We start from the raw sequence: 24,348 nt of genomic DNA on the forward strand, positions 1-24,348 counted from the left end.
CAAAGAAAATTGAAAGCAAAAAAAAAAAAAAGTAAAAGCCCTAGTTTTTCTTCTTTCTATAATAGGATAAGTTATTTAATTAAGCAGTTTGGTTGGTTGGTTGGAGTCAAAGCCTTATTAACTAATTGCACTTTATTGTGAATTTTCATCTTCTAGAGTCTAAACATCTTCCAGAACCTAAATAAACGGCAGTTTGAAACAGTTATTCATTTATTTGAGGTTGCAATAATAGCAACTGACCTGGCTTTGTATTTCAAGTAAGTACAGAACTCTCTTATACTCTGTGTGGTTCTACCTTCTATAAATAGTCCATTGCCTTAAGGTTAAAAGGCATTTATTTATACAAACATTTCTTCATTCTCCTTTTGAAATATCCATAGAATACTCTCAAGATGCCTGGTAGTGAGTTTACTAGATGTCTGAAAACCTAGCTTATAAAGCTAAGCCCCTATTTTTAGTTTGTTATCCGAAGAAATCTGAATTGAAGAATATGCAGAAAGGTTGGTGCGTTGCCAGAATGATACTACAAAACCTTATGGGGCTTCTTGGTCCCAGTGAATTTATCTTAGGCTGGAGTTGGGTATTTACAGTGGCATGCTCAGATATTTGATCCTGAGAGCTGAAAAATCTGAGGCACATTTACAAACTCACAAGGAGTTTCAGGGTAGATGAACACATCTGGGAGAGTGGGGCCTGGTCCCTGCATTGCCCTATGCATGGCTTCCATCGGGCAGTTCCTGAATTATATCCTTTTATAATAAAGCAATAATCCAGTAAGCACACACACACACAAAACCTCACAAAATTCTGTTATACACAGCAGAGCACTAGCCTATTTATAATAATAATGATTACCAAGGAGACCAGATGCTCTAAGCCTCTGCACATTTTCTTGTCAGTGAACTATGAAGGTGCTTTAAATGCATTATAACAAAATGAACTAGCTATAGGATCTGAGCCTATTTTAATAACTTGGATGGGCATTATAAAATTGTGCCTGATAATTAAAATTTTGTTAAATAGTTCAAACATGAAGACAGATGTTTAGAAATAATGTCTTAGTTTTTTTTAAAGGAGGAAAAAAATTGATGCAATTGAGGCATCCCACCCCCACTCCATCATGAAAACCCCTTCCCTCTCCTTCACAGATACACTATCCTGATATTATTGGGTATTAGCCCTTTTCATTTATGTTTTTATATGGCATTGTTAAATGTGTTTTTAAAGTTTCCAGAAGTGGTATCATACTGTAATACAATTCTGCAACTTGTTTTCAAACAACATTATGTTTTAAAGATTTAGCTTGGTGATAAATGGAAATCCACTTTGTTCTTTTTAAAAGTATATTCAATTATGTGACTATGCCATAATTAATTTAGCCATTCTTCTATTCATGGGACACTTAGATTATTTCCAGTTTTTCATCTCTGCCTAGAATACTGCTTTGTATATCCTTGTGTATATATGATGGTTTTTATATCACATGGCAAAACTGTACTCCTGAGTAGGTATGCCAATTCAGAGTTCTGTTATCCCATATCTGGACTCCTCTTGATATGGTCATACATATATATGTGTGTGTGTGTGTGTGTGTGTGTGTGTGTGTGTGTGTATTTTTTTTGTTTGTTTGTTTGTTTTGCCTTTTCTAGGGCCGCTCCCGTGGCATATGAAGGTTCCCAGGCTAGGGGTCGAATCGGAGCTATAGCCACTGGTCTGTGCCACAGCCACAGCAACTCGGGATCCAAGCCAAGTCTGAAACCTACACCATAGCTCACAGCAATGCCAGATCCTTAACCCACTGAGCGAGGCCAGGGACCGAACCCGCAACTTCATGGTTCCTAGTTGGATTTGTTAACCATTGAGCCACGACGGGAACTCCAGATACGGCCATATTTAAATCTACCTATTTACTTATTTGTTGAGTGTGCGATGGTATCTTACTGTTCACACTTGTATTTTCCTATCTCTTCATATATTTTGGTTTCTAATTTTTTGTTAGTTTTATGCATTAGTCTCATCACAGCCTGTGGCCTTAATGTTATGATCTTTAAAACATGTAACTTTTAAACTTATTTTTTCCCTTTATGGCTTGTGCTTTTTCTGTCTTAAACCCCTTCTATGCCAAGGTTATGCAGCCATTCCCTGTTCTCCTCCCCGACCCCTTAGACCCACTGTGTGGACACTGATGCAAAGTGGGAACATTAAATTTGAAAAAATGTATTAAAGACACTATTTCTGGTCTTATATGCTAAAATTGTTGCACAGCCGTATCTTTTTTTAGGAAGAGAACAATGTTTCAAAAAATTGTTGATGCCTGTGAAAAGATGGAAACTGAAGAAGAGGCCATCAAATATGTAACCATTGATCCAACCAAAAAAGAGATTATCATGTGAGTTGTTAGAATTTTCTCTTTTGGCAAAAATAATTTGTTATTTCCTTCTATTTTAAGAATTTTTGTTGTCTTTCAAAGGGCAATGATGATGACTGCATGTGACTTGTCAGCTATAACCAAACCCTGGGAGGTACAAAGTCAGGCAAGTATTTTCCCTTTTCTATCATGCCCTCAGGCATGGTCCAGGGCCCATGCGAAAGTGAACATGAAGGTATCTGGCAACCTCAGGACTTTATTATAGCTCTCGATTATATGACTATATATTGCATAAGCAATTATTGTTCATTACCCTGGACCTGTCCTCTCAAACAATCAGATTACAGTTTACAAAGAAGACAAAAGGAACTTAAGAAGTTAAGACAAAAGTACAATGTTCCTGTTAGATTCCTGTTAGTGAAGAAAAGCAAATACCTTTTAAGAGCTCACAAATATCAGGAAGACAATAGACCACTTGGCCAGGCCTCAGAACAAGGCAAATAGAGGGAACCTTGGAAAGAAAATACTTTCTGAAAAAGAATTCCTTCATCATTGGACAGGCTGTAAAGAGTTTATGTAAAATGATCCAGGGAGGCTTTTAACAAAGGAGATAAATGAGCACAAGACAAGGATGACTCATTAGTGCCTTCATCTATCTAGGGTGGTTTTGCTCCTACAGTCTCTTCAGTGTGTTTAGATGGCACCATCTGTGGGCTCATGTTTAAGGGTATCTTCCAAGGAATTTCCTTCCCAGTCTTTGAGAGTTAGAGTGGAAGGCATTAGTTTACCACTTGGCTTCTTACTCATCGATGAAAGAAGCTTCTCTTTTCCCCTCAGTTAATTCACAGGGAAAACCCTAGGCAGAAGATGGGCAGGAATTCACTGGGCTCAACTAATAGATGTGGATTGTGTTTATAGAAGATAGACTGATTGGAACCTTCAAGCCCCAAACCAAACACTCGTGCTCATTCCACGCTGTCATGCCTGCTCTTTCTCCTCCATACTTTATCTACACAATCACCAAGCCACAAACTGGGGTCTTGCTTGAGTCCCTCTCCCCATTTCAAACCCATTCCTATCAAGCATTCTTGCTACCACCTTAGTTCAGACTTTCCCTCTTTCATCAGAACTATGGCAGCAGCCTCTCCCAAGTGCCTCTCCCTTATCATGAACTCTCCAATCTTCCTGAGCTGCTGCTGGGACTGCTTATAAATAGAGCTCTGCTTGGCCACTGTATTGCTTGAAAGCCCTCTAAACTCCCTACTATTTTCAACTTTTCTTTAAAGGAGCAAAACTATTTTTCTCCCCCCAAAGTTGGACAAAGATCACTTTGTAAAAGAGGAAAAAAAAGTTACTTTGGTTTAAATCTCTCTCAGCATCCACCTTTTTGTGTGACTAGTGCACTCTGGGGGGACCCTGTGGCTCAAAGGATAAGAACCACTTACCCAGAGAATCAAGTCAAACTTGCCAGCAAAGCTTACATGACCTATTAGGCTCCCCAGTTTATTTCTCTTCACGCTCTCCATGTCACTACCTCGCGCTCTAAGCTCCTACTCTCATAAGCTCTGGATGTTCAATTTTATCTCTGCATATAGGCTTCCTTTCTTTATCGACAAACTAGTAGTTTATTACTATCCTTGATGATACAGCAGAAATGCAACTTCCCTTCTGCTTAATCCATAGCAGTTCATACTACTACTGTTGTAACACCACATTCTTTACACGACTGTCTTCATTAGACTGTGAGCATCTTAAATAGAAAGATCACATCTTACTTTTGGCAAGTCTGGCTTATGCCAATGGAAGGCAGCTGGTAGGTGCTCAATAAACTTAGTAAATATTGGTTTTTAAAAAATATATAAATTAACACTCAAATATCAAGTGAAGTTGTGTTCTAAACTGTGTGCATAAGTAGGTGTGCACAAATGCATGTGCAGGTACATACTAGATGATCAGATAGAAGCTGGACAAGTGAAGGATTTGGGAAGCTTTAGAGCTTGAAGTACAGTGTAATGGAGTTAAACATTCGCTCATCTCCCCTTTTTATTGTTGAGAGGTGGTGGCAATAGCAAATAGGAGATAGGCTCTCCCAGAGAGGGTCTACTACACTGAAGTAGAAAGAAAATCCCCTTCCCCATTTCAATATAATCTGTAAATGACATCTTTTTAAAACCAAAGAACATATGCTATGACAATACCTGAAGCATTAACTATAAGCTCTATCCTTAAATGTCACTCATACTAATAAAATACAAATTCTCTATTAAAAAGTCCTTTTCATAAATGCATCTTTTGTCTTTGCAGGTAGCACTTCTGGTTGCCAGTGAATTTTGGGAACAAGGAGATCTGGAGAGAACAGTGCTGCAGCAACAACCTATTGTAAAGACCCTGGCATAAAAATGCTTATTAAAAATTATCAATACAAAATCAGTCTGTTTTGTTCACTGACTCTTAGATAACCATCTTTAAAGAATGTATTTCTCTTTCTAGCCTATGATGGACAGAAACAAAAAAGATGAACTGCCTAAACTTCAAGTTGGATTTATTGATTTTGTTTGTACTTTTGTATATAAGGTAGGTAAACAAATTGTTTTGAGTGAAATACATAATCTTCAGGATGAGTATTTTTCTTTGAAATTGTAACCTAAATCAAAAGGTCAGCCACAAGGAAGTCCAGTTAGGGGTGTCTCTGTTTCTCCAAAGTAGTTTCATGTATTGCCCTAATCGCTCATTCAGGGGTGGAATGAAAGGTGAGAGAACTCAGATATAAGCAAACTAAACAGACTTACTTAGGTGGGCAGGAAAGACAGCAGCTGACTTTCCCATTTCCGAGGCACTGAGTTAACCTCATCCTAAGCAACTCTGAGCACCATAACAATTCCTTACAGTTCTGCCTGTGCATATTAAAAGTACTAAAAATAAACTATGATTTAAGAAGTTTCTGACTTAAAATTCTCTTTAGGAGTTCTCACGGTTTCACAAAGAAATCACACCTATGCTGAGTGGTCTTCAAAACAACAGAGTGGAATGGAAATCCTTAGCTGATGAGTATGATGCAAAGATGAAGGTAATTGAAGAGGAGATGAAAAAGCAGGAAGAAGGAAATACGACTGAAAAAGGTTAGATGGAATCTGTTTTGGCTTCTTATAAAGTAGCTGGAAATCAAGCAGAGCTTAATCTCACATGACAAAAGCATAAAAAGTAAATGCAAACAGGAACTGTGCTTTATTGTATACAGACTGGCAGTCATAAGATGTTTGATTAATGGTTTTCAGGTTTTTTCCCCCCTTCAAACAAGATCTTATAATTTCAGATGGAATTGATGGGTCCAGTTGAAGTAGGAGTTAAGGCTAGGTTTCTTCATCTACTCTCAAAGGTGGCTCCTGAGATAGCTTGCAGAATAATGAGTTTTTAGTACTAACATTATGCATTAGCAGTTAGACTTTGGGCAACTTGCCTAACTTTTCTGAGCTTAATGTTCCTCTCCATATAATGAGGTTTTATAGATCTCTAGCTTCACTTCCAGACCTAAGGAAGCCCTACTTGTATGTAAAGCAAAGCTGGCCCACTGAGTGGGGTGACTTGACAAGAATCTGCCTGTGCCTTAGATGTCTATACTCAGTGCTGTGCTTCCTGATGAAATTTCTACTCCTAAAGTCACTATTAGGTTTAAGAATTTTCAGAAAGCCTTTGCTAAGATGCTTGGGATCACCTATTAGTTTATCAGATGACTCAAAAGTCATCTTGAAAGTAGAATGCTATTTTTCTTTTGAGAGCTCAGTACTCAAAAGGTTTTGTAAGAAATTCTTACTTTTTTTTTTTTTTGTTTTTTTGTTTTTGCTTTTTATGGCTACACCCGCAGCATGTGGAAGTTCCCAGGCTAGGGGTCGAATGGGAGGTACAGCCACCGGCCTGCACCACAGCCACAGCAACGAGGGATCAGAGCCACATCTGCGACCTACACCACAGCTCACAGCAACGCCGGATCCTTAACCCACTGAGTGAGGCCAGGGATCAGATCCACATCCTCATAGATCCTAGTCAGGTTTGTTAACTGCTGAGCGAAGGGAATGCCCAAGAAATGTACTGCTTAACAAAGAAATCATCTCTATCTGGAAAGGCTTTATGATGAAGAAGATGTAACATTCTTCTTAGATGGTTCTATTGTCTTTAGTGGTATTTAAAGAACACAGAGGGAGAAAGCATTTTGCTTAAGGGGTTCAGGATATCCTTTAACAGAATAAAAACAGGAGTTTCTGAATCCTTGATATCCATCCACTTACATATTTATTGGGTATGTATTCTGTACAAGGCCCTGTGTTAGGCCCTGGGGAAAGAGGGGTCCTTACTTCACAGAGTTTACCATCTGGTTGGGGAGCCAGATGGTACACCAAAAATAGTTTATCTAACTATCAGAAGAAGCATGAGGTGTGTACCTGGTGCCTCAAGGAAGGGTTTCCTGAAGGATGTTTATGCTAAACTCTGAAGACTGTAAGCTTTCCCTAAGCAAAGAAAGGAGGGGGAGTTCGAAAGGAAGGGTATACATAGACTATGCACAAAGGCCTTTAAGTGGAAATAAGCTCAGTGCATTGAAGAACTTAAAAATTGGTGTAGCTGGAGTCAAGAGAGCAAGGAGGGCAAAGCACCAGATGGAGCTGGGAATGTAGGCAGCTCTCCCAGAGAGTGTGTTGCCTGAGGGCCTTGCTAAGGGTTTGTCCTCCAGGGAACACTGGCAAGTCCCTGATTTGCAACTCAAAAAGATAACAAAAATGGTCATCTTACTGAGCAACTGAAAAGAAAAGGTATTTCTTTAGTACAATTACACTGAATAATCTTTATCTCAATTTTATGAGGAACAGGCTAGTAAGTTCTTTTAAGTGGCTCCTGACTTTTTTTTTAGTATTCAGTATACTGAATATGGATCTTCTATACTTTATTTGCATAAATATTACTTATGAATTTTTTTCCTACCACACTGCAAAGTCTCTGTGAACTATGAATATTATTTTATCTCCAGGCAACAAGCTTTGTGCCTGGAACAAAGCAACAACTCAGATTCCCAGATTGCATAGTCCAGTAGTTCTCTTTGAGGAATTGAGACATTAATTGGCTAATCATTTATTAGATTTTATTTTTTAATTCAATTCTGAATATGAATTCAAGCTTTTAAATGGTCAAACCGTATTCTCATTGGTACTTGCTATAGGTTAAAAGTACTAATTAGGCTATAAAGTCATACTAATATTGTAAGATTAGAACAAAACCACTATATAGCCACTGGTTCCTAATAACACTGCTTTTTTTCCTTTTCCTAGCTGCAGAAGATGCAGGAGGTGGTGGTGACGACAAAAAGTCCAAAACATGTCTAATGCTGTAATAGACAACTGGTCTAAATTTCAAATATTGTTTCTACATTTAAAGAAAGAAAGAAAACATTCAAAAGAACTTAAGCAAATTTCATTCAGCAAACCATCAAGTAACAGTAAGAGAATCTTCAGAAAAGCTACCCTGTGTCTTATCATCAGAAAATATATTGCTAGCCTGAAAACCCTGAGGGTAAAATAAAGTTCAACAAAAGTGCAAAATAAGACAAAAATAAGTGCATTTCCGGTGCCAATTTGTTTTAAATTAAAAATAATATAATCCTGAAACTAGTCACCAATTCTTTTTTTCTTAAAGTTCTTATTAATTGTATTCATTTACTAGGGCTACTATAACAAAACAACACCCCAGACTAGGTGGGTTAAATAACAGAAATTTATTTTCTCACAATTCTGGAGATGAGAAGTCCAAGGTTCGTTTCCTGTGAGACTGCTCTCCTTGGTGTGCCAATGGCCATCTTCTCTTTGTGTCTTCGCATAATTTCCCCTGGTGTGTCAGTGTCTTGATCTTTTAAGGATACCAGTCATATTGGATTGACCTCATTTTACCTTAACTATATATACCTCTTTAAATGCCCCATCTCCAATACAGCCACATTCTGATGTATTGGGGTCAGGAATTCAATGTAAGTATTTCAAGTGGGGCACAATTTGACCCACAACATTAATAATCATGATTCATACCTCGAATCCCTTCCTGAACTAAAGATCTCTCATCAACATTTTTTTTTTTTTTTTTTTTTTGCTTTTTAGGACCGCACCTGCGGCATACGGAAGTTCCCAGGCTAGGGGTCAAATCAGAGCTACTGCTGCCGGCCTACACCACAGCCATAGCAACACGGGATCTGAGCCACGTCAGCAACCTACACTGCAACTCACAGCAACACTCGTTAACCCACTGAGTGAGGCCAGGGATCAAACCCGCATTCTCATTGATACTAGCTGGTTTGTTTCCTCTGAGCCTCAAGGTGAACTACATCAACATGTCTTAATGTAAGAGTAAATACAATATAGAATTTATAATGTATGTAAATACCATATAAGAAACAAGGAAAAAGGATGCTAAATGTTATTCCATCTGAAATGCTTATCACTTTCCTCTACTTTTTACCCTTGATAATGGAATAGTAAAGCCCACACATAGCTTTTAGCAGCTTAAAAGTATGTCACTGTCCTATGCCATCCTTTACTAAGTCTAAAATCAATTATTTAATGTGTAACTAAATATATTTTTCTCACTAAAAGAATTATCAACTTATAAGACATTAGCTGGATAATCCTAATACAAGTTAAATCAGCTAATAAAGACTATGCATTATTAAGAAGCATGTATGATTATGCAAGAATTTTACTATCAAAAGTGGTTTAGAAGGACTGCAACAGAGGTTACTTTAAAAAAGTGATTACTAGAGCTATCAACCAGGCATTCTGTGTTTGACTTAGAGAAACTAAAGGCAATCAACTATTTTAACTACATGGTACATGTCTGTACACCAGAGAAATTTAAGATTTCTTACCTATAATGACTGGCCAAATTATAAAACAGAGTGAATATTAATTACACGATAGATTTCCTTGTAAAATATATCTAAATTATAATGAGTTAACCCGACAATCTATGAACCTAAAATGTCTGTGATACAGAAGATGGCAGCTGAGAAATAAATCACCACTTGTTATATTTTCACAAGTTAGCTTCTTAGAATCATAAGATGTTCTTCTGAAATCAAAATGTAAGGTCCATGATAGGAAAGATTTTCGTCTATATTTGTCTGTTTTGTTCACAGCTCTACGGCTCACACTTAATAGTGCCTGGCACAAGGCACTCAAACATGAATGAATAATATTTTGAATAAATACCATAACAAACAGATATAAACAAGGAATGCCTGGAAGGTAATATATACACCCAAATGACTCCTGTCTATGTAAGTCATCACCTTGGGTGATACAGGAACATCTCATTTCCATTGCCTAAATAATTTTGAACCTCTATTTCTACGATTATTTTAGAAACTGTGTAACTCTCTTCCTTTAGCCTTATGTAATTTGGATCCAAAAATAACAGTCAGCACAATGACTGCCCCCTCATTCACTAAAAAACAAATAAAGGGGCCACCACTCAGAGATGAGCCACCACTGAAGGTCTGCAAATATAAGAACTTCGCTTAAAAGTAGGTGTAAGAAAGCATAACTTCACATCCCAAACCAATGGTTTGCTGAACACCACTACTACACTATAGCCAAGTTTGAGATAGGGTTGTTGGAGAATTAATCTCTAAACACATGTTGAGGCCTTTTCAAAGACTCCTTTAAAATATGACTTCTAGGAGTTCCTGTCGTGGTGCAGCGGAAACAGACCCAACCAGGAACCATGAGCTTTCAGGCTGGATCCCTGGCCTCTCTCAGTGGGTTAAGGATCTGGTGTTGCCATGACCTATGGTGTAGGTCGCAAACACGGCTTGGATCTGGTGTTGCTGTGGCTCTGGAGTAGGTGGGCAGCAACAGCTCCAATTTGACCCCTAGCCTGGGAACCTCCATATACTATAAATGTGGCCCTAAAAAAGACAAAAGACAAAAAAAAAAAGACTTCCATGATCTGCCTCTGTGTATGAATGGATTAAAAACTGATTATATACAATGATCTAAATTTATAAATGAACTTGATGTCCATAAATGATATCTGCAATACCAAATATATCAATCTATTCTAAAGCAGTCTTTAAATACTCTTCCTAGTCATTTTTTTTTTTTTTTTTTTTTTTTGTCTTTTTGTCTTTCTAGGGCTGCACCTGTGGCATATGGAGGTTCCCAGGCTAGGGGTCTAATAGGGGTCTACACCACAGCCACTGCAACGCCAGATGTGAGCCACACTTGCAACCTACATCACAGCTCACGTCAATGCCAGATCCTTAATCCACTGAGCAAGGCCAGGGATCGAACCCACAACCTCATGGTTCCTAGTCAGATTCGTTTCCACTGCGCCATGACAGGAACTCCCCTAATCATTCTTTAATTCTATAATTTTACTAAAATCAACAATAGCATTGTAAAAGATCATATTACCTGTGATGAATATTTAATTTAAAGGAACATTCTTGGCATAATCCATGCCTGCAGCATGTGGAAGTTCTCAGGCCAGGGATCAAACCCATGCCTCAGCAGCCACAATGATCCTTAGCATGTGGAACCACCAGGAAACTCCAAATTTTGCAAGGATTTTCTTTTTTGTCCCCCCGCCCCTTTTCAGCCACACATGGAAGGTCCCAGGCCAGGAATCGAATCTGAGCCACAGCTGAGACCTACACCACAGCTGCAGCAATGGTGGGTCCTTAACCCACTGTGCAGAGCAGGGGATCAAACTGGCAATGTTACAGAGACAAGCCAGATCACTAACTCACTGTGCCACAATGGGAACTCCAAGGATTTTATTTTCTGATGACCACTTTTACTATAAAGATATTTTAGCTTCATCAATTATATCACTAATATCAGTTTTGTTGCTGGATATTTCAATACTTCTTCCTCAGAAACCAAGATTCTTTTTCACTCCCTAATAGTGAGCTGAAAAAGACACAACATACATGCTGTGTCTACTTATTTGGTTAATAAACCAACACTGATTTACTATTTTCTGATGGTTTAGAAATGAGTACATAATTATTTCCTATATAGTTCCTTTGTAGCAATGTCCAGCTCACTGTCTCACACATAACAGAAGCCTGATAAATATTTAATTAATGAATAACAACTGTTTAATAAAAGGAAAGTCTCTCATACCATTTAAAAATAAGACACTAAAATTACCTCTTTTGCAGTTTAATGCCAATCATTCCATGTTTAAATGTCATTTAAAACAGCATATCTTCATAATAACTGGAATGCTATGATCATTTTCTACAGGTCCTCTCTTATGCACCAAATCATGCATCTTCTTCTCTAGTCATCTCTTTGGTCTTTACAAAAAACAGGTTTGACCTTTTGGAAAAAAATCAATAAGTCCTTTTGAAAATCTGATGAAAACTATGGATTTTCTCCAAAACATACATAACCACAAATATTTACACACAGATTCTAGCTAGGGGTGCTTAGATCTCCTGAAGCACATGCACTGACTCCTGCCTATAGGGACCCCAAATTAAGAAGTTATATTTTATATTGTATCTCTACATGTAAGTGTATCCATATCTGCCTGGCTGTATCTGAGACAAACTCTCTGCACACAGTCCTATTAAATTAAACTATGTTATTGCATCATCTGTGTTAAGTCAATTTTCATAAATACATCTTGTTTTAGACTACTGGGACCTCATTTGGCCCCCTGTGGTATTAATTTACTTTATAATAAATCACTCATACACTAAGGACTAAAATTTGATTATAATGAACTCCCTTAAGTGACAGAAGTGAGAAAGAAGCAAGACAAATGTAAGAAAAAAAAAAAAGGCAGCTGATGACAAAATGGGTACTCAAAAGAGGGGTGCCAGTGTATCAAAGAAGAGTTTGAAGACATACCTTATCAACTTTATGATTTTGTGAATCCCAATAATCATAATAATATAAACTGAGGCAAGGGAAGGTAAGTGTGAATCAGTGGGGGAAAAAAAAATCTACAAAATTTAGGAACAATGGATCTCGGTACAGTGTACTAGGTCCATCCTCTAGGAGCTACAGATGGAAGAGAGCTATAGAAGCAGCTGAAAAGATATATAAGGGACAGGGAAAAGTGTCTCATAGAACTGAAAAACTTTCGAAGCATCTGACATGCTAAGAATAGCTGGATTTTTATTTCCAAAGACAAACCACTCAAATTCCAATTTGCAGACAAAACTTTTGTGAAGTGTTTCAAAGTATACTTTCACATTAAGGAATGTAGGCATCTTTCTTCCTTCTCACAGAAATAAATCTTGAAAATACTCATCAAATTCTTCTTCCCTATTTTAAAAAAAAGTATATGTATTAAAATCAAATAGAAAAAATTACAAGGTGACACATTATATGATTAATAAAAATAAAACATTTTAATCTAACATATTTGCTGATTCTTTTATACATCAATATATTTCATGATTCAGCTACCAAATAATTCTTTTTTTTTTTTTTTTTTTTTTTTGGTCTTTTTGCCTCTTTAGGGCCGTGCTCGCAGCATATGGAGGTTCCCAGGATCGAGGTCCAATTGGAGCTGTAGCCATCAGCCTACACCGCAGCCACAGCAACACAGGATCTGAGCCGCATCTGCGACCTACACCACAGCTCATGGCAACGCTGGATCTTTAACCCACTGAGCAAGGCCAGGGATCAAACCCAGGTTCTCATGGATGCTAGCTGCATTTTTTAACCACTGAGCCATCATGGGAACTCCTATCAAATAATTTTTGACTTCCAAAATAACTATACCCAGACCGATTAAGATGTCGTATATGTTAAACACCTCTCCCTAAGTGAATTTATTACCTACGATTTTATTTTTAAGTACATTTTTGGTTGACTTTATAGCTTACTCTGTTCATTCTCATTTCAAATTAGAGTCTGATCAAAAAATGAATGAAAAAGAAGCTATTTTAACGAGGAATACAAGTCTTACTCCCAGGAATAGGGGAAATCTGCTTAGGTTGAAGGTTTTATTACTCTGAGAACAGTAAATATGTATTTGTAGCAGTGAAGATTATATCCAAAACAAAGAACAAAACTCTGAAAGGAGGTATTAAATAATACTGTGTTAAAATATTATGAAAAATTATAAAATACTAAGTAAGTATTACTGCTAGAAGCCAGAGTGATACAATGGAAATAGTACAGGTTTTCAAATCAGACAGTGTTTAAGTTCTTGCTCTATCAGTTATCAGCTGCGTAAGCAAGTTATTTAACATTTCTGGGCTCAGTTTCCTTATCTATAAAATGATTACATTTCTTCATAGAGCTGCTGAGTATTAAATATACATACAGTTTTGAACCAATATGCCCAGAGACTAACAAAACAGGACTAACATTTATTAAGAACTTACTATATTGGTAGGTACTATATGAGGTACTTTATATTCTTTATTAAATCTTCACAATAAACTCTATGTTGTAGGTATTATTTTATCCTCTTTCAACATATAAAGTTCAAGTGGTGAACATCCCAGTAACAAGAGCTGCTAACATTCCAGCCTATATCCAGACAGTTCTTCCAACCAACAGCAAAGAACAAGGCATGCATTGAGCTTTTACACCTAGATTATCTTCAAGGCGCTTCCCTGCAGAGGTTTACAATAATCAAAATATCATGGATAGGCTTCTCTGGAAGCTAGTAAACAGTGCCTCTTTGAAAGAACCTAAGTAAAGACTAGGGGTCATCTGTCAAGGTGAGCTGAGGAAAAGATTTACTCACTAAGAGGGAGCTGGATGACTTGGCTGTTTATGGCCACAAACAATGACTGAGAATAAACTGATTTTATCAGGCTAAGTGTTCCCTGGCTTTAAACAGACATTCATGACACTAAGTTTTTCATTAACTGTTATCAAAGAGGCTGTGTTCATAGCTTCCTAGATGATGCAGAAGGTATGCATTATCTATTAATATCAGGACTTACTGTGATTTTTCATCTGTCTCTGGTAGTGGGCCCTTCCAAAGGTCAGATTCTGAAGTACTTTCTTCTTCATCAGAGTTTCCTGTTCATTTAAAAGAGATTTTTTGAAAATGTGCATATTACATTTAAAACACATTTTGAACTACCCAATGCAATTAAATTAACTGCAGTTTAGCTTTAATTTTTATAGCTCTCTGAAAATTTAATTCACTTTTACAGACCAATAAATTCTTTTTAAAAATAAATAAATAAGCTGAGATATACCAAAGAGCCTCAGCAGAAAGACCAAAGATTTAAAGTCTCATGGGTAACTTCTCTAAGTTATACTGAGTTAAAGTAGCAATTCCAATATGAACTCTATATTTTAAAACAATTATCTCCTACAATATACTTGTCTTTAATCTAGTTTCTCCTTTTTTACTGATCATACAAAAGACATACAGGTTAAGATTTTGTGGAGAGTATATTTACATTAGGATCAAGACCTCAAGAACTGAATTAGTAATATAGGACCAGCCAGTTAAACTATGAAAAAATATTTGTCAGACTTTAAAAAAGAAAATGCTTATTACATGACTTAGAAGAAGTTCATTTCTGTGAAGAAACATTTTCATACACTGCTAGAAGTAAAATTCTGAATACCTTTTTCTTGAGGAAAATCTGGCAATATAAATCAGTTTAATATATAGATATGCTTTGATCAGCAATGCTTTTAGAAATTTAATTATGTACTTAAAATAGATGAGCATCTCAGATATGTATAAAGATGTTCATTTTATAACAATAACAACAAAAGAAAACAACCTAAATCCCTACCAATTAGGGATTAAGATTGGTTAAATAAATACTATACAGCTATCAAAAACCCTTAGCATATCTATATGTATTATCACAGAAAAATATCCATGCCATATCAAATTTTTAAAAAGTTACAGAAAGCAGGGAGTTCCTATTGTGGCTCAGCAGGTTAAGAATCTGACTAGTATCCATGACGATGAGGGTTCAATCCCTGGCCTTGCTCAGTGGGTTAAAGGATCCATGTTGCTGTGAGCTATGGTGTGGGTCACAGATGCGGCTTGGATCTGGTGTTGCTGTGGTTGTGGTGTAGTCCAGGAGCTGCAGCTCTCGTTTGACCCCTAGCCAGGGAACTTCCACATACTGTGGGTGTGACCCTAAAAAAAGACCCCCTCCCAAAAAAGATTACAGAATGCAAACATAGTATAATCTAACTGGCAGTTAAGACATTATCTATATGTATATACAAATATACAAAGTATTATTAATATGTGTATATGTATATGTGTGTGTATATAAATAAGTTTGTAAGGAAAACCAAACTTAACAGTGATGGTATTACCTGTAGGCCTGGGATGCTTTTATTCTTTAAGCATTTCCATTTTTTTTTGTGTGTGTGTGTTTGAAAGAATAATTACATACTACCTTTAAAGATCAGTAAATACAATAAAGATACTTCTTTTTTTTTTTTTTTCTTTTGACTTTTTGCCTTTTCTAGGGCCGCTCCTGCAGCATATGGAGGTTCCCAGGCTAGGGGTCTAATCAGAGCTGTAGCTACTGGCCTATGCCAGAGCCATAGCAACGCCAGATCCAAGCTGCATCTGCGACCTACACCATAGCTCACGGCAATGCCATATCCTTAACCCACTGAGCGAGGCCAGGGATTGAACCCACAACTTCATGGTTCCTAGTCGGATTCATTAACCACTGAGCCACGAAGGGAACTCCAAGATACTTCTATTTTTAAGATATAACAAGACATGTTCCAAATGAACCACCCTATATTAGTCAACTAAAAATTATCAAATACTGAGTTCCCACCATGGCGCAGTGGATTAAGAATCCAACTGCAGTGGCTCAGGTTGCTGTGAAAGTACAGGTTCAATCCTCGGTCTGGGGCCTGGCACAATGGGTTAAAGGATCTGGTGTTGTTGTGGCATAGGTTGTAGGTGTGGTTTGGATTTAATCCCTGGCCTGGGAACTTCCATATGTCGTGGGTGTAGCCCTAAAATTAAAAAAAAAAAAAGATTCCTTAAAAATTATCAAATATTGAAACATGTATTATGCAACAATAAGATTATATGTCACAAAGTAACTGCATTAGCAAATAATTCCTCTCCAATAATGACCCTTAGTCAAATAAGAATGGATACAAATTTGCCCTGTTAATACAGAATGTCCCTTAGTCAAATACAACACAAAAATAAAGCTGCATTGATTTGCCACAGTGTAGACTAGCCTTTTACTTGCTGGACTTTGATCCTTGAATCAACATGTGTGTCTGAACTTTGGTCCTAAAACAATCTATTCTAGCACAAATTCTAACAAAAACAGCAAAAAGGGGAGTGGGGGGAGAAGAGAGTTTTACTTCTAATGATCCACACACAAAGATGATAAAGTCATAGAACTTTAAGGACAAGATTCCTGCTCAATGATGGCCAGCACTGGAACTGCCAGTGTCTAAAACTGAATATGCAAAAACAAAAAACATCTCCTACTCTTATTTTTAGGAAAAGTCATTGAGATAAAGAAAGCACAGAAAAACTAAATAGGCCTAATAAAGTTATCACTATGGTATTAACCTGTTAATGTCAGAGAACAAACCTACGAGGGCTTTGAAAGTGGGTAGCTAATTTCAAAAGGCCTTATACCACCTGTTCTCTTGCTTCCTCTTGAGAGTACTTCCCACATGCCAGCTTTCCTACACCAGTTTTCTGATACTAGACGATCCAGCTTTAGTAAAAATACAATCAATTCAGAATAATTTTATAAAATAGCGCTCTCTGAACGAGGACATGCTGAAAAAGTGACCCAATATTCTCAGGGAATCAAATCTACAAGATTAGACTATACGACTTTAAGGTCCCTTACTGCCCTATGAACCTATAACATCTAAATATGAATCTAAAATATCTAGTTCCTTTAGGGTTACAGTAACTATAAATAATTTCTTTGATAACTGCTACAACTGTCAGAGGTGGAAAGGGTATTGCTAATGAAATAATTAGAAGAATGGGCAACACAAAATGATGCTTGCATTTGCATCAGTGTCAAATCTACACAATAATTATTGGCAAGTGGGGATCAGAACTTAAGTCACTGACTCTCTGTGTTGAAAGAGGATCTCAGGAGTTCCTGTCGTGGCGCAGTGGTTAACGAATCCGACTAGGAACCATGAGGTTGCGGGTTCGGTCCCTGCCCTTGCTCAGTGGGTTAACGATCCGGCGTTGCTGTGAGCTGTGGTGTAGGTTGCAGACGCGGCTCGGATCCCGCGTTGCTGTGGCTCTGGTGTAGGCTGGCAGCTACAGCTCCGATTTGACCCCTAGCCTGGGAACCTCCATATGCTGTGGGATTTGCCCAAGAAATGGCAAGAAGACAAAAAAAAAAAGAAAAAAAAAGAAAGGGGATCTTGGAGGTCCAGCCCTTATCCAATGAATGAAATGTCTTATTTAAGTAGAACACCTCCAAGACCTAAATAGACACTTCTCCAAAGAAGACATATGGATGGCCAACAGGCACATGAAAAAATGCTCAACATCACTAATTATTAGAGAAATGCAAATCAAAACTACATTGAGGTACCACCTCACACCTGTCAGAATGGCCATCAGTAGTAAGTCTACAAATGACAAATGCTGTGGTGTGGAGAAAAGGGAACCCTCTTACACTGTTGGTGGGAATGTAAATTAGTACAACCACTAGGGAAAAAAGTATGGAGATACCTCAGAAAACCAAATATAGAACTACCAAATGGGAGTTCCCGTCGTGGCGCAGTGGTTAACGAATCCGACTAGGAACCATGAGGTTGCGGGTTCGATCCCTGCCCTTGCTCAGTGGGTTAACGATCCGGCGTTGCCGTGAGCTGTGGTGTAGGTTGCAGACGCGGCTCGGATCCCGAGTTGCTGTGGCTCTGGCGTAAGCCGGTGGCTACAGCTCTGATTCAACCCCTAGCCTGGGAACCTCCATATGCCGCGGGAGCGGCCCAAGAAATAGCAGCAACAACAACAACAACAACAACAAAAGACAAAAGACAAAAAAAAAAAAAAAAAAAAAAAAAAAAAAAAAAAAAAAAAAGAACTACCAAATGATCCAGCAATCCCACTCCTGGGCATATATCCAGACAAAGTATTCACTGAAAAAGATACATGCACCCCTGTGTTCACTGCAGCACTATTCACAATAGCCAAGATATGAAACCACCCAAATGTCCACTGACATATGGATGGATTAAGATGTGGTATGCATACACAATGGAATACTACTCAGCCACAAAAAAGAACAAAATAATGGCATTTGCAGCAACATGGATGGAACTAGAGATGCTCATACTAAGTCAGAAGGAGAAAGACAAATAGCATATGATATCAATTATATCTGGAATCTAATATACAGCACAGACAAGCCTACCTACAGAAAGAAAAAAACTCATGGACTTGGAGAACAGACTTGGGGTTGTCAAGAGGGAAGGGGAAGGAGTGGGAGGGACTGGGAATTTGGGGTTAGTATATACAAACTATTGCATCTGGAGTGGATAAGCAATGAGATTCTGCTATATAGCACTGGGAATGTAACTAACCACACTTGTGATGGAACATGATGAAATAATGTGAAAAAAGATGTATATATATATGTATATGTATATATCTGGGTCACTCTGCTGTACAGCAGAAATTGACAGAACATGTAAATCGACTATAACTAAAAAACTAAAAAACAAAACAAAACAACAAAAAACATCTCCAATGACAAGTGGCTGTCCAATCTACATTTGAACACCTCACTACTTCCGGAGGCAGGGCATTCCTCCAGACTCATTTCTTTAGATAGTTCTAATTGACAAGTTTTTCCTTAAATTAAGGCAAAAATCTGTCCTTGGACTATTTTTATCCATAGACTCTAGTTCTGCCAACCAGTCACCAAAAATAAGTAGCAATCTTGCAAGTATCTACAGTTTCCATGTCTACCTCCTTACCCTTTCCCTCTTCACTTTTCTCTAAGCTAAATATCTATGGTTCCTTCAACCTTCTTCCTGGGACATAATTTTAAGTTCTGACAAGGTTTTGGTTGTTGTTGTTGTTTTTTTTTTTTTTTTTTTTTTTTTGTCTTTTTAGGGCTGCACCCATGGCACATGGAGGTTCCCAGGCTAGGGGTCGAATCATAGCTGTAGCCGCTGGCCTACGCCACAGCCACAGTAACACAGGATCCGAGCCCTGTCTGCGACCTACACCACAGCTCACACCGACACCAGATCCTTAACCCACTAAGCAAGGCCAGGGATCAAACCCACATCCTCATGGATACTAGCTGGATTCTCTTCCACTGAGCCATGATGGGAACTCCCTGGTTGTTCTATTCTTGATTTGCTTTAAGTTTTCAATGGTTCATTTAGAATGTAATGCAAATTGCATACACCTTTCTCTATATGCTTTGAATAATGAAAACAGTTCTATGTCTTGGTTTTTCTAGATGTTATATGACACCTAAATAATTTGGCCTGCTGAAGAAGTGGCAACTCTCCAATTATGATAACAAATGGACAGGTCAGACTTCTATAGATTTAATTTTTGATCTGACAATTCTAGAGAAAAAACATAAAATCTGTTTAATGTCCAGTATTTTCCTTTTCTCTGATATAACAACAATAATTGCTACAGGTTACCAAGGACTTTGTCAGACACATGCTTTTTACATGTCTATCATCATTTGATTCTGATAACAATCCAATGAAACTAAGTCTCTTGATATTCATTTTATACATAGAACTGAGAAGCAGATCAAATCATTTAATGTGGACTTGTATAATATATCTGCCAAAATTCAGGTATCAAGAGTGGACTTACATTTGATTCACTGATGAATAGTTATTGATGATATAGATAAAAGGGCAAATGGGATATTATATACCTATTATTAACATTAAATGAGGCACACAACAAAACCACTTGCGATTGTGGCTAACGAATATAAGTTGAAATTCTTTTTTTTTTTTTTTTTTCTCTTCATAGAAATAGGTTTTTCTTTTTGGATTTGGTTTTAATAATCCATATGTTAAATGGAGATAAAAGGGTAACTGAATATTATCCAAATGAAAATGAAATACAAGAAACGTCAAAATCTGAGTTCTGAAATTGCAAAGACCAAGAAAGATCACTGACCACTTAAGAAGCTATCTGGGTTTGGCATACCATAACAAAGCACATGTCTCCTACTTGGAATGGTTCTACTTCAAGAACCAAGCTAAGCGAGGGGGTTCTTCCAGGTGGCTATAGTATTCTCCCTGCTCTACCACTAGAAGTTTGACCTAGCTGAGAAGGATAAAGAGATGTAGGGCTATTTCTGGGGAGTGAGGGAAGACTGAAAGGGGGAAGACAGTGGAAAGGAGAGGGAAGAGGAAATTAAAGATGAACATAAGTTAAAGTTAAGACATTTCCCCCAAAGATTTTTTAACAATGAAAAACTGGAGTAGGAAAAGGGCAATGTTTTTTCTACATTAAATAGGACTTCATACCTCTCAGTGCAATGTATAGTTGGAAATAGGTGAAAACTACAATAAAATCTCCCATCTTAACTGTGTATGTCTTCTGAAAATATATATACTTACTACTCCATCCCCAGATGGTGTAAGTCTATTATCTCATGCCTGACTATGTTCTACAAATTGTCCGAAAACTTAACCTAATTTAGTAGCTACTGAGAGATTAAGATTTGTATGGGTGGAAAGGCAGTGCTTTAGTACAGTTCACATGTGTTAAAAATAAAATTAGTATGAGTAAAGTAATTTATAAGGAATTTGTTATATTCCTAAACTAGAGGAATGCTTCCACTGACATCTCCCTCTTCATTAAATTTTAAACTATAAATATCTTAAAATTTCTATTTTTCTTTTATTCAGTGCAAAATTTCTGATTACTGAACACTTAAATCTCTTTAAGAATTATACTAAAACGCTAATAGCATTTAATTTTAATGGTGGAATTTAGAATAATTACAAAATTATTTTCCTGGGTTTGACACAGTAAATATATATTATTTTAAAATCAGAAAAAATTTAATGCTTAAGTTTATAAACTTTCCAAGTAAGCCTACAAGTCTCACCTTTCTGAATTCCTATAAAATAAGCCCATATATAATAAATTAGATATGCCATTAAACTCTACTTTGTTAGACCCTAAGCTTATTTATTGCAAGGTCTTTAAGAAATTCAGTATGTATTACTGCTGAGATACAAGGCTACTGTTACATCACAAATGGATGCCCCCTTTCATGAATCCACAGGAGATTCTGCTCTCAAAACTCTGCCTGGAAAAGGCTGAACACTGTGAGTTCTCTTTAATATTTTATGGGTACAATTAATCATTCTACTGGTGGTTTTCTTCTTTGGTTTGATTGTTAGGAAGAACAGCGACACATCTGTGATCTACCTTTGCAATTATGCAAGACTTTTTTGGTAAATATTTGTCTGTATTAATTTTACCTCCAGCTTTACTTGGCTACTCTTTTTTTTTTTTCCATTAATCCGATTTCACCTTGAAAAAAATCTTATTGTATATATTTTTGTAAGTCTTTGTGACCTATACACTTTTTAGAGTGCTGCAGGGAAAAAAATAATAAAATTTTTAGCAAATATTCAATAAAATCCAATCTGGCTTGATCCAATCTGGTGAAAACTATAGGACTTATTAAAAAACTGACCAGTAGCAACCAATTGCTTATATTTTGCCTTCTAGCACAAACCACATATTTAATTTGATCAATCAAATCACCAATTGACAGAGGTAATTCAGTCTTATGCAATATAAGCAATATTTCTTGGAGTTCCCATTGTGGCTCAGCGGAAATCAATCTGACTAGCATCCATGAGGATGCAGGTTCAATCCCTGGCTTCGCTCAGTGGGTTAGGGACCCAGTGGTTGCTGTGAGCTGTGGTGTAGGTCACAGACGCAACTTGGATCCTGTGTTGCTGTGGCTGTGGTGTAGGCCAGGAGCTACAGCTCCGATTTGACCCCTAGCCTGGGAACCTCCATATGCCTCAGGTGCAATCTTAAAAAAAAAAAAAAAAAAAAAAAAAAGCAGTATTTCTTAAATTTCAGTTCAGCTCCCTAATTCATTTTCTATCCTAACCTCTTCTGTTTCTCTGTCTTCATATTCTATAATATGAAATTAAAATGTGTCTCCAATGTATTTAACAGAAAAAAAATTTATGTTCTTCTATACTTGAAATAAGAAACTTTCAAATGTTCTATTTGAGGAAGAAATACACTTTTGGTCTTTTTTCTATGATTTTGCTCACATAGTACAAAAACAAAAAATAATTTACATCAAATTACAATTTGTGGGAAAGTCAAAATGCAAATAACCTGAATCTATATATTTTTATTAAATAAATACTTGATACTCACTGTTGATCGAATTTTCTGATTTCACTGAGGATGAATGTGCTGGAAGAAAAAAAAAAACACAGCATTGTTAAGAATCATCTTACAGCTATAGAACAGCTATAGCTATAATCAGAATTCTTCCTAATAAGTCAAGTTCACTATATAGTTACTAACAGAAAAGCACTTCACTATTTTCCAAATTTTCATGTTCCTTAGATTTATCTCCCTAATTAAAATGTTACGTTCTTTGAGATAGGTATATATTATGCTCTTATACAGTCTGGAATACCTAGCAAAAATTAAAAAATAACAAATACCTATTAAAAAATAAAACACTCACTTTGCTAGGGAAAAAAAACCCCTCATAGATTAGCTGCAATATGACCAATATTTTATCTCCAAATGTTCAACATCTGAAGGCAGTTTACAAATAAATACTTGTTTTTCTTAATACTTTTTCAAAGATCATATACAGGTGGCAATTCGTAACTGAAAATGACACAAAAAATGATTTCATAAAACAAACATTTTCGGTTCTACAATGGTTACCCAGTAAGGGAAATGGAAAAAGTACTGAAGATCTACTAAAGTAATTCCTACAAAATCATCATTAGGGAGTTCCCTGGTGGCTCAGCAGGTTAAGTATCTAGCATTGTTACTGCTGTGGCTTGGGTTGGATCCCTGGCCTGGGAAATTCCACATATCATGGGTGTGCCCCTCGCCTCCCACCCCCAAAATCATCATTATGCAGACTCTTGCAGTAAGACCTCAGAGAAAATATTTCTGAAGGCTGCTAAATCAAAACACTGATAACAGATGAAGAGTAACAATTCCTCCAACCTCCCTGGATAAGTCACATAAGCCAAAGTTGTCGCATATATGGCCCCTTTTAGGCCAGATTCTTCAGGTGTGAGAACTACAGGGTAAAGATTCCAAAGAAAGTCAAGGCCTGGACTGCAGCAACTGCTTCACGTCATTGTTTCTTTACTCCTACTTATATCCTAGTCTTCAGAGGGCAAATAAAAACATAGCTAAACTTTCAAAATATATTCTTTTTTGTCATCTGAGGAACATGACATCTACTTCCAAGTGTCTATAGGTTAAAAAGAGAGATTAGGTTTACTCTGGAGGCCTAAGGACATAATTGGCACCAAAGGGAAAGTTATAGGTTTAGGCTAAACATTAAACCTGCTAGCAATTATGACTATCTGAAATATAAAGGAATATTTTGGATAGTGGTTTCCTGTTCCCTGGAGATGCTGAAGCAAAAGCAGAACAAGTACATGATAAAGAGCACATTTCAAACCTCACTGTGCATATGAATCACCCTGGGAACTTAAAGAGCAACTATAATGCAGGAGACCTGGAAAGGTCTAAGATGAGGCATGTCTAACAAGCTCCCAGGTGATGACAATACAGGGGACCATATTTTGAAAGGCAAAACCATAGAATATCTCTTCAATCATGATTCTTGGGCTGATTTCTGATGTTGAGAAACTGGTTCACTAAATCACCTAATATTTATTGAATGCCTGCTATGTGGAACAAACACTGTGCTTAGAAATTGGAGATAAAGAATTAAGTAAGACACATAGTCCCTTAACAGAAAATAAACACGTTATTCCAAAGAGTGA

General features: G+C 37.0%; 2 protein-coding genes across 15 annotated transcripts in view; one reads left to right on the forward strand and one right to left on the reverse strand.

Annotated features, from left to right (window-relative positions):
• Positions 1-8,019, forward strand: part of PDE6C (phosphodiesterase 6C) — a 70,769-nt gene extending 62,750 nt beyond the window's left edge. For both annotated transcript variants that reach the window (NM_001375586.2, XM_084992542.1), the window contains 7 exon segments: positions 157-257; positions 2,282-2,389; positions 2,471-2,534; positions 4,673-4,747; positions 4,859-4,942; positions 5,331-5,487; positions 7,684-8,019. In NM_001375586.2, coding sequence (NP_001362515.1) covers positions 157-257; positions 2,282-2,389; positions 2,471-2,534; positions 4,673-4,747; positions 4,859-4,942; positions 5,331-5,487; positions 7,684-7,745 — 651 coding nt within the window. In that variant the 3' untranslated portion in view covers positions 7,746-8,019.
• Positions 8,020-8,107: 88 nt separating this feature from the next.
• The window catches only part of FRA10AC1 (FRA10A associated CGG repeat 1), a 47,423-nt gene continuing 31,182 nt past the window's right edge, over positions 8,108-24,348 (reverse strand). For 7 of the 13 annotated variants that reach the window (XM_084992964.1, XM_084992966.1, XM_005671294.4 and 4 more), the window contains 3 exons: positions 22,736-22,774; positions 14,325-14,403; positions 11,553-12,684 (listed from right to left, as the gene is read on the reverse strand). In XM_084992964.1, the coding sequence (XP_084849090.1) occupies positions 12,642-12,684; positions 14,325-14,403; positions 22,736-22,774 (161 nt within the window). In that variant the 3' untranslated portion in view covers positions 11,553-12,641. 13 annotated transcript variants of the gene reach the window in all.

This window comes from Sus scrofa, chromosome 14 (genome assembly GCF_054392235.1).
Source record: "Sus scrofa isolate SSC_HxYL_T2T_F1_AM1 chromosome 14, Sscrofa_HxYL_maternal_Yorkshire_Landrace_v2.0, whole genome shotgun sequence".
Taxonomy (NCBI): domain Eukaryota; kingdom Metazoa; phylum Chordata; class Mammalia; order Artiodactyla; family Suidae; genus Sus; species Sus scrofa.